This window comes from Drosophila serrata, unplaced genomic scaffold (genome assembly GCF_035046125.1).
Source record: "Drosophila serrata isolate PLE 108 unplaced genomic scaffold, ASM3504612v1 contig_217, whole genome shotgun sequence".
Classification (NCBI taxonomy): domain Eukaryota; kingdom Metazoa; phylum Arthropoda; class Insecta; order Diptera; family Drosophilidae; genus Drosophila; species Drosophila serrata.
In genome coordinates this window covers 345887-361401 of record NW_028257115.1, presented here as the reverse complement: position 1 = coordinate 361401, position 15515 = coordinate 345887, and the positions used below count along the sequence as shown (strand labels likewise).

Below are 15515 nucleotides of genomic sequence, written 5' to 3'. Positions count from 1 at the left end.
GATTTTTGCAAGGGATGATATTTCCCAAGATTCTCAACTAATACATGAGGTTGAGTCATCTTTTTGGGGTCTCTGAATCTTTGATTGAGTGATTGTAACGGAGAGTAATTGAAATTTTTAGGGGAGGCTGAGGATTTTCCAGATAAATTGACCGATAGAAAGTCACCCTTAAGTATATATTATCATCGAGGGTGGACAATTTAGAAATAATTCAATAAGAAGTCCTGATTGGAGCACTATATTTATAAAATTGTATAGGTATGGTATTGTCAATTTTCTATTAAAACTTGAAAGACACATTCAACATTAAAATAAATTAAACAAAATTACTTTCATTGACTAAATCCTGCTTTAAACAAATCATAAAAAAAACCTCAAGCAAAACCTTTTGCTGAAACCGTTTTCAAATGCAGAACTCTCCTTCCAAAACCCCAAACAACTCAACCTCAAATCAAAGTAAACTCTCCCTGAAGTTGTTTACAAGCCCTTTTAAATATTCACTCGACCCAAATCACAATTACTTTTAATCTCTGAACCCGGCCTCCCAATCTTAGCCAGCTTTTCATCTTTTCCTAACCCGTTTTCAATTTTTGGTTAATTTCATTCTTACCATTTTTACAATCAATTTTGGCCAGGCATTTTTTTACTGCTGAAATTTCATGCCACATAATTAACCCTTGGAGGTCCAGAAGCAGGGCTAATTAACCCATTACCTTGCACCTGGCACATGAACAAACAAAAAACCGGAGAAAACTATTCAACGCGTCATGCAGGCTGTGGGGAAAAATCGAGGAAAAGCGAAAGAGAGAGGGTGAGAAAAGCGGGAAAGTGTGATAGAGTGAGCAACTTTTTGCACTTTTTATTCGTTGTGGGGCTGCCAAAAACATGTTAAAGGTGTTGGCCTAGAACAAAAGCAAAACATAAAATACAAAAAAAAACCGAGTGTAAAAAAACCCCAAAAAATGTGAAAAACTTTGTTGAAGTTGTGCCAATAAATTGTGCGGGGCCACCAAGGGGTTAAGCGAAAGTTCTCTGCACTCGACAGAGCAAAAAAAAATAAGGCAGTCCCAAAAAAAAATTATGACTGAACGTAATTATGAAAACTTTTGGTTTGGCACAATTGAAATCGAGTGAAATCAAAGGAGGTGGAAACGAAAATCTTTGGCCCGCCAGCGATTTTAGCACTTTAACCCACGCCATCCAAACAAAAGGGAAAATTTTGTAGAAGAGAAAAAAGGATAAAGAATATCATAAAACGACTCTGAGATACCCTAAAGATAGATCTTTGAGGTAAAATTAAAATGGGAAATGGGGTACCTTTAAATATATGTTTTCTGGTTTTAAAAATTGAGAAAATATTCAATATAGAATCTGATATACACTATATATTATATATATATTCAACATACCCCTTAAATCCCATCATTACAGACATAAAAAGCAATGGCAAAAGCAATTTACACGCCAAGAGAGAGCAAGATTCTTGTTCCTTTTGCTTATCAAATTAGACAAAAGGGAGAAATTTTCGAGGGAAAAGCCTTCTGCAAATGCTGTAACCTCCTCCTGGAAAAGTGGGCGTGTCAGGTCAAAGGTGTCGGCAAGCACCGCAGGAAGCCTGCGAATTGCCCCCCGGCTGAGGGATATCCCATCGATATGGCGCCATGCGAAACTTTGTGTCGAAAAAGAGATTTTAATGACATTGGCGCTGCGCTTTATGGCAGCCGCAAAAGACAATTTTCGCCCCGCAAAATTTCGTGTGGGCGTGTTTATTGTCCTCCCAAAAAAAAAAAAAAAAATACCGAAAATACAGGCAGGATATTAGAAATAAACAGAACAGCAGGATGCCACCCGTTTTTCGGGGGAGGATATTTTAGCATGAGGATAGGCATGGGGAATCAATTTGCCGGAGGTAACAACATTTTCCCCAGCACATTTTCTTCAACTGCAGCAGATCGATGAAAAGTCATAAACACTTTTGGGGGATGCCACTGGGAGACATTAACTTGAATTTTATTTTAATAGCGATTCAGTGTCAGCCTGAAGAAATCAGAGATTAGGCTTAAGGGGATTTTTTAAAGTGTTAAGATTTATTAAACTTAAGGTAAATTTAATAACTAATTCAAGCCTATTATTTCCAATTGATGGATGATTTTCCCATATTTTTTTTATACATATCTTTAAAGACCTCTTTGAATAACCTTCTTTAATTTTGGCCAACAGCTGTTGGGCTGTCGACCTCCACGGTCCGTTCCTTCGTTCATTAGTCTCGTTTTGGGCTTTTTGCGAGATTCATTAACATGGCCTTCTTCACACTTGGCCCGCTCATTTTGGCCCATTGTTCCCTTACTGGTCATTGGCCCTTATGCCGCCAATTCTCCTTTTACAGTTCTCGTTCTCTCTTGTGTCGGCTTTTAGCCCTCGGGGCAAGTACATTTTTTTGCGGCATATCTTTCTCGCTTGGCTTTAATGTTTTTTCGAATCATATTAATTTGAATTAATGAATTTAATTGCCACAAATTAGTGGGCACGCTGGACCACCGGAGCCGACAAAAGCTTTATGACTTTATAATGATCCGAAGCCGTTACCGAAGCTCTATATAATTATAATAAAATTTAGTTGGAGCCTAGCCGGGAGGCTAAATATTAAAGGAATATCTTACAGCGAAAGACTTGCTGCCCAATTATCTAATAGGAAAAATCATAAACCAAAAACAGAAAAAAAACAAAAGTGGCAGACATGACAATCAAATTATGGCGCAAAATGGTATAAAAACTCATAAAAATGACATTAGCCAAATGGAGCACGTACAGCTGAGATGCCAAAAGCTTACATATAAACAAAATATATATAAAAATGAAATCAAACAAATAATCTACGAGTCAGAGCACAAGAAACAGAAGCCGCACAAGTGATGAGCCAAGACAAGATATAAAAAAGATATGAAGCCTTGGGGCAAGGGAATATTTTTGGATAAAGTGTTGCCTTTTGTCATACTCTGCCAATGATGATATATTAGCTATTTATATATCTGTAAATTTAGGCTTATAAAGAGCATTTGGGAAGTACGGTTAATATTATTTTTAACGAGTTGGTGAACTAACAAAGTCAACAAATAATAGAAAGGTGGTCAGTGCTTGAGCTATAAATAGAATGACCTACGCATGACGATGACTTTCAACTGTTTGTAATTGATCATGTTTTTGCCAGAAACTTAATGAACTTGTAAATCATTTAAAACTTATTTAATGACATATTTCTTTGTGTTAAATATTTTTTTCCTTCTTTTAGGAAAGTTTTGTGATATATTTCAGTGATTTCTGTCAAAGAAAGAACCACTTTGCTATAAATATCTTACAAAAATATATTTAAGAGGGAAAATGTATCAACGAAATATGTTTTTGCATCTCCCGCAACATCTTAAAATTTGTATAAACCCTGTTAGGGTATCATCTCCGAGCTCAAATTGTAAATGCAATCAAATGGTTGACAGAAAAAGACTCTCTCCTTTGTGCATTTTTTTACCTTGCCATTTCAGTAGCCATGACAACGAGTAGCAAATAGCTGGTGAAGTGGTTGCCTGATGCCGCTATGGCTATGGACCAGGGTAATACCAACTTGTAGTCATGTAGCCAATGTAGCAACAACATCGCGGTATCTCAAACTGCGTATCAGTTGCTGCTGTCGCCGATGTTGCTGCTGTCGCGACTGCTGTTGCTGTTGTTGCTGTTGCTGTTGCTGTTGCTGTTGCTGTTGCTGTTGCTGTTGATGTTGCTGCTGTTGCTGTTGCTGCTGTTGCTGCTGCTGTTGTTGCTGCTGCTGCTGTTGCTGTTGCTGTTGCTGTTGCTGCTGCTGTTGCTGTTGTTGCTATTGCTGTTGTTGCTACTGTTGCTGCTTGTGCTATTGCTGCTGTTGCTGCTGCTTTTGCTGCTGCTGCTGTTGTTGCTGTTGCTGGCTTCGACTCACGCACCACGTTTCACGCTTTTTGCTGTTGTCTTCATCGCGTCTACGAATCCCCCTATTACTTCCCCTTCCCCTTTTCATTTCGACCATTTTAGCTACCGGTTTTACGCGCCAAAGTCTCCATAACTTTTGCCACATGCCATTCAACGCACATTGTTCGTGTTGCTATGCTGCATGCTGCCAATGTTGCCGATGTTGCCATGTTGCGGTCAACTGCATTGTGGCCTCTTCGTATATGGTTATGGATGGACTTTCAATCATTTCGAGGGCATATCAACTCAAGAGTTATCAGTTATAGACAGCAAACACAACTGAACACATTTTTGAGTGAGTTTTCACAATGATTAAATGGTGGATTTTATGGTCCGTGGGATTATGGTTTTGATGCAATACAAAAGATTTTAAATTTAAGAGAAGGTTTAAATATATACTAGAATATATATTATATTTTCCTCTCTTACTCATAATGATTAATTCTTCATCTGTACAGGGTATCGACCCATTTAAGCTCCTGTTGCTTATTTACTTATTCCCACTGTTTGTGAATTCTTAGCAGGCAAAGTTTTTGTCCCCAAGTATTAAATATTTTCTGTCTGTCTCTCTTACTATCTGCTGTCTCCCTCTCTCTGTTTCTTTCTCAGCGGAATCTATGTCCGTCGATTGCCTTTGTCCGTCCGTTTATGTGACTTGCATGCGAGAAAGAAGCTCGCTTCCATGAATTGACTTTAGCATTTCATTTGCTGAATGCTGCTGTTGCTGCTGCTGCTGCTGCTGCTGCTGCTGATGTTGCTGCTGCTACGATTGCTGCTGCTGCTGCTGCTTTTGCTACTGCTGCTGCTCATTACATTGCATTTCATTTCATTTCTGTTTGGTTCTAAGCTGGGCAGTGCAGTGTGGGTTATGTTTGGTACGATTGCCATGGAAACTGCATTGCCAAAGCGCATTATTTGATTATTCAGCGAGCACTATAGTCCAAAAGAACGAAGGGAGAGTTCAAAAAGCGGTCCAAGTTGATCCTTGAACGCTTTCCACTTGCATAACATTGCCAGCGAACTGCTCCTCACTGAATGCATTTTGCCGAATGCATTTTCCTCCTTTTTACTCTAAAAACCACTCTGTTTCATAAATCATTCATATGCCAGTATTTTTATGCCATTTCGATAAGTGGCTCTCGATTGGCTGTTAGCTCTTCTATTTGGCCAAATCCCTTAAAATGTGAGTACAGTGAAGGCTCGAGAAGCGAAATTGAAAGAGAATTACCTATGGTAAAGGAAATATTCTAAACAGAGATGTTAGAGAACTGACTATTGACCTAAAATCATTTTAAGGACACTTTTGCATTGTTGAAATTAATTGTAGCATACTTTTTTGCACTATTCCAGTAGATTTCAAATTTCTTATAATTTCTTTGAAGATTTATTGAGTGAATCTTGCAAATATATACTTTTAGCATTACGAATAAAATAATAAATATATTAACTTTATCTCAGCATTCTTCTATTTAAATCTCTATATCTTTTTCCCTCACCTTCTATGAGGTAAATCTCTATATCTTTTCTCTCTTTTTCTATGAGGTAAAAATAAAATGAAAATCAGCCTCGGATAAATTATGTTAATTTAGTTCTACGCCCCCTCTTCTGTTTGCCTCGCTTTTGCTCTTTAATAACTTGACAAATGGAGAAACGAGAAAGGCAGCCCAGAGAACTCTCTTTGGCGGACTTACGACTGAATGCCAGGCATATAATTTCGCAAAAGCGCAACAAATTGTTAATTTTCCTTTGCTCTGGCTTCGCCGAGTCTTCGAGTCTCATTCTGTTTTCTGTTAATTTGCATATTTCCTTCGTTCGTTTGCCGCTGCTTTTTTTTAACGTTCTTATAAATGAAAAATAATTGTTGAGCGTGTCTACAAAATGGTAATAAATTCTAGACAAGTAAAGCAAATTGTTGCCTTTGGGTAGGTTTTTCTTTTTGGTTTCGTTTTATTTTTTTTTTCTAGGTTAAAAAATAGAGCAATAAAATTTAATGTGAGGAGATACAAGATACGATTTGTTAGGATAAATTAAGTGTGGTCTTTTATATACTAACAAATTGTTTGAAATAATTAAAGGATATATCTTTATTCTAAAATTTTTAGAACAAAAAGAACTATTAAATAAAGATTTCGATTTAAGCTAAAGATACATTTTACTTTACTTGATAAATTATAAAAAATTGTATTATTTCATTTTAAATTGTAAACTTTCTTTGTAAAATATTTTTCCAAAGACACTTTTTGTTTTTATTTTTTCTTTAGCAGGTAATATTCCCTTACCAATTTCTATATAAATTCTTATTAAATATTTACTTTCATATATCTTTCAGTTCCCTTTTCAGAAATTACTCCTTTTCCTCGTCATATTTCTATATATTTTCTGTTATATATTCACACTGTACTTCCCCTACTTTCCCAACATTGTTCATGAGTGTGTCTATTAGGACCAAAAATCAAAATGCCGACCAATTGGTATCGCTTAATATTCTCGGCACAAATGGAATCCCTACGGAACTGGACATTTACAGGTGATGTGCCCAGGTGATTCATAGGCTCTGGCCCCATTTCCATCCCTCTCTCTCTCTATCTCTCTTTCTCCTTCTCACTCAAAAAAAAGGGAAATCCATCAAATGAGCTGCCAACGCGTTGTGGAGTCAATACAAATTGTTAGCTTCCCTTTTTCGCCCTGGATGGTATCCTGGTTCCATTCTGCCTCTCTGTTATTTACTTTGCTAGAAGTGTTTAAAGGGGCGTGGCTGGAGGGCGGAGGGTGGAGGGTGGAGAGGAGGGGGGGCTTTTCTGGGGTATATCTGTGAGCATTATTCAATGTTTGCAACGAACGTGCGCAAATTACAAATTCAATGCACGTATCCGCCGGCGGACAAAGCTTCCAAGCTTTCAGCCTTCGAGCGTTACCAGAGGCTCTCCAATGTTGCTATCTCCCTCACCACCTCTATCTCTGTCTTTGTTTACTCTTTCCACACCGCCATCATCAACACTCAGAGGCAACAACTGTCTCTCTATCTCTCTCTTTCAACACTGACGACACATTAAAATAATGTATTTTTAAATTTAACATTAATTGCCGTTGAATGGTTGCTGAATGGGAGGGATACACTGATCAAATAATTATTTATGAAAGATTTTGAGTTAAAAAATATATATATAAATAAAAGAAACAAAATGTAAATGAAAAATAAAATGGTGGTAAATAACCTCTCTTCATGCTGAAAATTATGCTATGCTAAAGAGTTGTTATGCTATGTAAGCCTAAAGTCTACTTTCTACGCTTTTAAGTGATTTAATAATATAAATGAATTTTTAAATTTTGTTGTTATTTTTTAACAAAGATAAAATGAAAATAAATTTACTAAAACCAACAGCAGAATGCTGCAGAATTAACGAGGGATAATAGAGACCATGAAAACGCGCTTAATAAGTATTAAAGTATGGTATATTATTTTTTTGTTATAATTTGTTGTTTTAGGATGTAAATATTGCATTCTTTATTAGGTTTTTAAAAACCTTAATAAATAAGTGCAAAAATATAAACATACTTTATTTATCATTATTTACTTATTCTTTGCTTAGCGATTTTATGAATTAATTCATTTAGATTTAAAAAGACTAAAAATACCACTAAGTTTAACACTACTGCCTTGAATAAAATCAAATCTCTACACTTCTCTAAAAATATACTAAAGCTCCCTTTTCGCTAAGTGTACTATAGCTGCGCCTGTTCCTTTCCATTTACCGTTACTTTCTTGGCGAATCATCTCAAGGAGTGCCCCTTACAACAACAGCGATTTTCGTCGACTCTTCTTTTTTGTATATATATATTAAGGTTTTTTTGTACTCTTGGTCGTTGGCTTGCAGTGCATTAAGTCATCATTTTATTTTAATTTTTTCCTTTATTTTTTTGGGGAGTCTTTTCCCATAAATCGTTTTCCCAGCAACTGACTGGGATGTTAATGTTTTTATATAAGATGCGATGAGGGGAAAATATGTTTTTTATGGCTTTTGGCATTTTGCATGCATTAGCGAGTGCCCCGAACGAACGTTTTGAGAGGCGCGCTTAGAGGCTAGAGTGAAAAATTTTGATTGTATTTGTTAAGCAATTGAAAAATTTTGCATCGCCAAGCAATTATGTGGAGTGAGGTGACGGAAAAACTGCGGCATGGAAATGAAGATTAGGAAAAGTGATGAACAAAAATTAAGGAAATATTATGGGTTCTTGAATTAACTTCTTTGATAATCAGTTCTAAAAAAAGAACATTTATTGTATATAATCATATAGATTAAATATAGAGTTTGAATAAGTTTAAATCACATAAGATTTTATTCATTAATCTGTAACTCTTTTATGACCATTTATATCATCTCTAAGAGACTTCTATATAAATTTTTATACCTTTGCTGGGTATTCTAATTTTATTCAGAAGCTTGTTAGGCAATGAAAGAGGCATTTCCGACCCTATAAATGATATATTCATTCAATTTAATGCATTTTTGGCTTCATTATGGGTTTTTTAAAATTTTATTTCTCGAAAAATTTGCATATTAAAAATATCAATAAAAATCCATTAAAATTATATCGGTTTTTGGTTCGAATTTAACTAGAAAATAACGCTGCATTACAAAATACTTTAATAAAATAAAATAATGAATAAAAGAATAAATACGGAAGAGATAGCAAATTACTTATAAAAAAAAAGAGTGTTATTATTTGGACTTCGGAATGTCTTTTTATAGCAAAAACAGGGTATTGCATCTCAGTCTGAAGCTTAAAACACATCGAAGGAGTCATTTCCGACCCTATAAACCATATATATTCTTGATCAGCACAAAAAACTGCGTCGATCTAGATTACTCCGGACGAAAAAATTTTTTTTTAAAATTTGGCCAAAAATTGAAAAAACGATAAGGGGTTACATCATTAAAATTGGCAAAAAATTGAAAATTTTTACATGTTAAACTAAATATGCAGATTTGTTAACCTTGTAAAATTTAGCACAGAACAGCTTTCCGAATTGAATTTAATGCATTTTTGACTGAGCTATGCTATATTTTCACTGTATGGATATAGACATTTCCCTAGTTTTTCGAGATTAGCATCCTTTCTTTTATTTATAATTTTAAAATCTATTACTAAACAGTACAAGCTACGTATAAACTTCTTCATAATATAAATCATATAAACCTCTTAGAAGCTATAAACCTTTGCCTTGATTGACTTATCAACAGTTCTCCTAGTCGTCAGCAAGGACCTATCGCCAGGATGTTCGGTGAAGTCGGCTAATTCGCGGCACCGTTTACCACAATGCACAAGGCACTAAGCCAGTGTTAAGCCGGCACCTAACCTCACCACTGGCTCACTCCCAGCAATTACCCCGAAAGGGGGCATTAAGTAGACCCAGTTAATGTTCGGCTATAAGTGGCCATCAAGAGGGATGCTTGCCACCCATTTGTGCCACACTTCCACTCGACCCCAACAACCAAATCGTCTATGACTTTCATTCGATTTGCCTAACAAGCCATAATCATGTGCTGCTGTATTTAATTACTGCCGTCTGGTCATATTGGAAATTGTCCGGGAATACGATGAGTCTATACACGGAGAGAGGAAGGAGATACACAGCCTGGATGGCAAACACAATTGAGTCATTAAGCCGCAATCTAATTAAGCCCAAAAATGTGAAATGATCCCAAAGAATGAGCAGCAAAACTCGGCTTAAAGGCGGCGCGCGTTAAGCGAATTAGTTTTGGGTTCTCGTTCTTTGACTCTAGAAAATAAACCGAATTCGGTTCAACTCATTGGGTAGAGTCCACGAATTTCTACGGCACTTTAACGTGACCATTTTTGGGGTCTTACTCTGTTTTTTTCTTAAGCTTTTCGTGCTTTACATTTTTTGTTGCGTCGTCAAGATTTATTTCGTGTCTGTGGACCGACCACGTACGTCATTAAATTGTTTAGAAATCGCGGACAGCTGCTTGCCACAGCTCCGGATGACTCCTAAAGTATACCCAGTAAAGCGACCCAAATAAGCGAACCCAACCCAAGACCCAAGAATCTGAAATGAACCACAAAATGACTGTGAAACGGGCGGCACACGCATTTGAACAGTGGGTTTTTTAGGTTCAAAATCTAGGCTTTCTTGAGTTATTTTTGATATATATTATATGATAAAATATTTAATAGAGAATAATATAGTTATCTTTACGATATAGTAAAGTATAAGATTACAAGACAGTAAGCAAATTAGGGAATTTAGTTAGTTTATTTGCTTACCTATAACTCTTATTTGAGATTCCTGGACAATATACTTGGTATTTTTGTTTTAGCAAGAAGTTTATAAGTTATATTTTATAATTTTTGTTAAATTATTTAAAAAATTAAAATATCTTAGCTATTACATTAAGAAAATAGTGAAGTAAAACTTTTAAAACTTGCGAAAAAGATGCTAAGATTTTAATTGAAATTGAAGATTTTAAGATGAGGAAGAGAATAACAAGTAAATTTATCAGCAAAATATGATTAATGTTTTATTTATTTATTTTTCAACTTCAGTTAGCTTTAATATTTTCTATTAATGGTTTACATTTTGTAATTTCCTTAATGTTTTTATAACCCAAAATATGCTTAATAATTTAAAGCCCTATTTTAACTCTCCTAAGAAAAATTTCATGTACCCTTAACCCACTGTTCTCCCCCCGGTATCTTTAATTTTTTGTTGGTTTTCTTAAGTATTTTTTTGTTGGTATCTTTACCTCTCTCAGCCACAAGAAATAGATACAGTTAATGCCACAAATGATGTCTAATGACGGTTTCGTCTTACACGATGAAATACCTTCAACCTCAAGCGCTGCTTAAGATGTTTCATAGAAATTGATGTGAATCCAGGGAGAGAGATTAATGTTCTTCAAGGGTTCAAGGTCGCACGGTTGGCTTAATCGATAATAATCCTGCCACCAAAAAGAAAAAAAATTCAATCGAAACTTACCTTCAACTTTGGCCAGGGCCAACACGGAGATGGTCTGAAGGGCGGGCACCGCCCAGGCAACCAAATGGAATAAATGCGACTTGTTCTCAATCGCCTCGTGGCCCCATTTGAGGCCGGCGGCCAAAAACCAAGCGAATGCCAGACACGACCACCAGGCGAAGGCCGCCATGCAGCAAAAGTACAGAGCCATGAATAAAACCGTGCAGGACGTGGTCTGCCGATGGCCCTGTGATTGTGGGTGGGAGGAGAAAATAAAAGGAATTTTGGTCAGTAAAAAACATACATAGTCAAAGGTAGATACTCTTACTTGAAAGTAGAGGTATTTAAAACACTCAGAAGGGAAGTTAATTTAAGGTAAAAGTAATCAGTTAATCGAAACTTGATGATAGCCTTAAAAATTTGCTAGATCAAGACCCTAAAGATAGTCTATAAATTATAAACTAACTATCTTTAGGGTCTTGTTTATGATAATAACATTTTTAATACAATGATTTCTAATTAAAAATAATATTTCTAATAAAAAATACATAGTTAAAGGTAGATACTCTTACTTGAAAGTAGAGGTATTTAAAACAGTAAGAAGAAAAGTTAATTTAAGGTAAAAGTAATCAGTTAATCAGTTTATCGAACCTTGATAAAAGCTGTAAAAATTAGCAAGACTAAGTACCAAAAGATCTAATAGACTAACTATCTTTAGGGTCTTGTTTATAATAACAACACTTTTTAATACAACTCGTAAACTGATTTCTAATTAAAAATAATGCTTTTTTTTGTAAATTTTTCTCAACTTTGATAATAAACTTCATGCAGATGTTAAGCTACCCCTTTTGAGGGCTCATTAAAAATGACTGATGAATGATTTCTTGGCCACTGCAGTGGCCTCTCCTGCTGCTGCTCTCACCTGTGTGATGGTGGACATCATCTGCAGACGTCCCAGCTTTACGGGCGGCGGAAATGGTTCGCGGCACGACACAGAATCGCCGGCACCGAGACCTGCCACATAGGCACAACCAACGACCAGGTAACACACGGCCAGGAAGACGATGGCCCGCTCCGGGTAGCGAAAACGCGACGAGTCGATCAGGAAGGTGAGCACCTGCAATGGTATGGTGGGGGTATTAAAAATAAATTTAGATTTAATTAGGTTTCGCCTTAATTAACCCCCTTAAGGTGCTCCTTTTGATGTTCCCTTAAAAATGCATTAATGTATATATAGGGAGACAGGCAGAGAGCCTCCTTGGTCATTAGGCTGTACACATTAGCTGATTGTGATTGTTGTGCCATTTACTCCAAAAGCCAAGCCTCATTTAATTTGCAAGGTTTTTTTGCCTCTTTTTTTGTTAAGTAGTTTGGCCTTAATGAATATGGGCTGAAATGTCCTTAGCTGGGGCTCAAATTGCTTCAAGATGTGTTATAAGATTCACAGAAGAAGGCAAGCAAAATAATTTCCAGCTTAATTTTATTCATCAATTGGTTTCCGAGTTGTTTCTATATTTCACTAAATTTCTTAGCAGGAAAACAGCTTATGTATACTTATGAATAAATTAATTGGCAATCAATAGATACTTATCCACCAATCCTAGTCAATAATTTTGTTAAATGCCCTAATTGAGACGCTGCATATATTAACACATTTGATTAATAATTGCCAATTTTCGGTTAACCTAAAACCAATCAATGAAGTCCTGTTGCCAGCTGAGGCCAAGGATAAGGGATTATATAGACATAATGACTGACAATTCCTTTAAAAGCTTTTAAAGGAGTTACAAATCCACACACACAGAGATACAAATATACTCCAGATACAGACCGTATTTGGCCCACAAAATAACACATTAAACAATTCTTGAAACTGCTCTGTTGGCCGTCTGATTACGCGCCATTTAAATAAATTCATTATCATACCCACTAAGCCGAAGGGGGAAGGCCGAAGGAGCCTTTTGTCTAAGCCAGAAAACCCCAAACCAGACCAGAAAACCCCACAAACCAGACCCAAAGCAAAGTCATTTAATTTGATCATTACAAAACTATCAGCAGGAAAACAGTTAGCTGGAAGTTCACTCAGTGTGTGTGTGTGGCACCCACATCTCTCTCAGTGTGAGTGAGTATCTGTGTTTGCGTTTCAGTTGTTCGCATTGCATTAATGCCGGGAGGTATTATTGTTGCCACGACTAGAGACCTTTGAATTATTCATAGATGCAGAACGCACTTCTTGGCCCAAAGAGACGGGGCTAACATTCATCCATCTTTACAGTCTTATGTGTGGCACAGAGAGAGAAAATGGGTAAAGTAACTTTTATAATATACCATATACAATGTTCATTAATATACAATACAATATACAATATGCAATTTATTAACGACAGCGAATTTTAAATAGTTTATAACTCAGCCAAAAATGCATTAAATTCAATTTGAAAGCTGTTCTGTGCTAGTTTTTACAAGGTTAACAAATCTGCATACTTAGTTTAACATGTGAAAATGTTCAATTTTTTGACAATTTTAATGATGTAACCCCTTATCGTTTTTTCAATTTTTGGCCAAATTTAAAAAAAAAAAATTTTCCTCCGTAGTAATCTAGATCGACGCAGTTTTTTGTGCTGATCAAGAATATATATGGTTTATAGGGTCGGAAATGACTCCTTCGATGTGTTTTAAGCTTCAGACTGAGATGCAATACCCTATTTTTGCTATAAAAAAATAGATGGGAACAGACATTCCGAAGTCCAAATAATAGCACTCTTGTTTTGATTAGAAATTTGTTATGAGAATAACAAGAATAATAACAATATCTAAATAAATATAATCACATGTTGACATTTTGATATCCAAAAATAAATCGATTTCGTTTTTATCTTATATTTTAAAATATAATGCTATTGAGGTAAATAATTAATTACAAATGAATAAAAAAGTTTGATAGTTCAAAATACTATATATTCTCAGTTAACAGGAAACAAATTACTGAAAATATTTTCTTCTAAAATCTATACTTCCTAATTTCTTTCACTGCTCCCCCTCGAATTAGTATACTGAAGTGAAAAATGTATTCATTCGGAAACGTTTTTCCTTTCTGGCCCACCTCTTCTTCGTATTATAGTTGTGTTAGCCAGACTTACGACTAATTTCCACCTACGCATTGTATTTTCTTTTATTTTTCACCCCGTTTTTTTCCATTCACAGCCACATTTAAATGCAAAATATATTCGAGGGACGAGGAGCAGGAAACGATGGACGGCAGTGAGTCAGTTTGTAACTCCTTTTGTTGACAACGCTCCGATGCAGAAGAAACAAGCTGAGAAATTGAATTGAATTGTTTATTTATGCCAGAAACAACAACGGCAGAGGAGGAGGGGGAGGAGGAGGAGGGGGAGGAGGAGGAGGAGGGAGGAGTTCCTCCAAGATTTTCCTCCTTCCCATACTTCCCTTTAGCAATTTGTTATGCCACGCATGATGATGGGAAAGCTAGGGGCAAAGAGGAGATTTTCTGTAGGTGTGACTAGCTACAAATGAAACGAAATAAGCTGCAAAATGCTGAAACATTTTGGCACAGACTCTTACAGTCTTCCCCTACCCCCCTCCTCTTGACACGCCCACAAATTATGCGTCACCGAGGGCGGAAGTTTTCCCGCAACTTTTGTGTGTGTGTGGAAAAACATTCAGCAGCCACACCCACACGAAATTTAGAGGAAAAGTCGCATAGGAGAAGAGCTTAAGAAGGAGGTGGCACTCCATGAAGGAAATTCAGAATATGAACATTTGGTATACCCATGAAATCTATGTAAATTGTTAGGGATTTTTAAGGCAGACTTCTTGCAGGAAATCTGCATCAAATACCATTTAATTTGACATTTTTCTTTTGACTTGAATTGATTTAAACTTGACTTAAAGAAAGTTACATAGATGTTTGATAATATTTTGCAACTAACAATAAATATATCTAAGCCTATATATAAAATCTGAAATAATAAATATAAGCTCAAACCCAAACCCATAATATCCAATTAAAATTAAGCAAATATATTACAAATTAAACTCCTTTGTTAATCAAAACTTCACTCAAGTTTTATGCCACCCAAAACCCCAGGTGACTTTTCCCCACTTACTTTTCCAACTGCTTTTCCCCATTTCCTCTTAAGTCTTTGCTTAAACTTCTTGTCGAAAAACATTTCCGTCAACCAACTCCAAATAAATTATTTAACTCCAGCCGCGACGCCGCGCCTTTCATGGTCAATGAAAAAAAAAAGTAATTTCAATTTTTAGAGCTCATAAATTTTGTCGAGTCCAAATGGTTGGCTCATTAAAATCAGACTAAAAAACCGAGAAAAAAAAACAACAACAAAAAACTAAAGTGGTTACACCCACCTCCAAAGGCCCCGTGTCTTCGCCAAAAGTGTTGAAAACTAAAAGCCACAGAAAAGCTATGAGGGCTTTGCCAGCGGTTGGCAGTTTTTGAATTTTGCATAAATTAGATTTAACTCACAACTAAAACAGCAAAAAATAGAAAAAAACTTGCACAAAA

At 35.9% G+C, this 15515-nt stretch overlaps 1 protein-coding gene across 2 annotated transcripts in view; it reads right to left on the bottom strand.

Moving 5' to 3' along the window:
- fz (frizzled class receptor) overlaps positions 1–15515 on the bottom strand; it is a 134042-nt gene that overhangs the window by 59411 nt on the left and 59116 nt on the right. For both annotated transcript variants that reach the window (XM_086829814.1, XM_020954087.2), the window contains exons 3-4: positions 11895–12089; positions 10994–11219 (exon numbers count right to left, since the gene is read on the bottom strand). In XM_086829814.1, coding sequence (XP_086685940.1) covers positions 10994–11219; positions 11895–12089 — 421 coding nt within the window. The remainder of the gene's footprint in view (positions 1–10993; positions 11220–11894; positions 12090–15515) is intronic.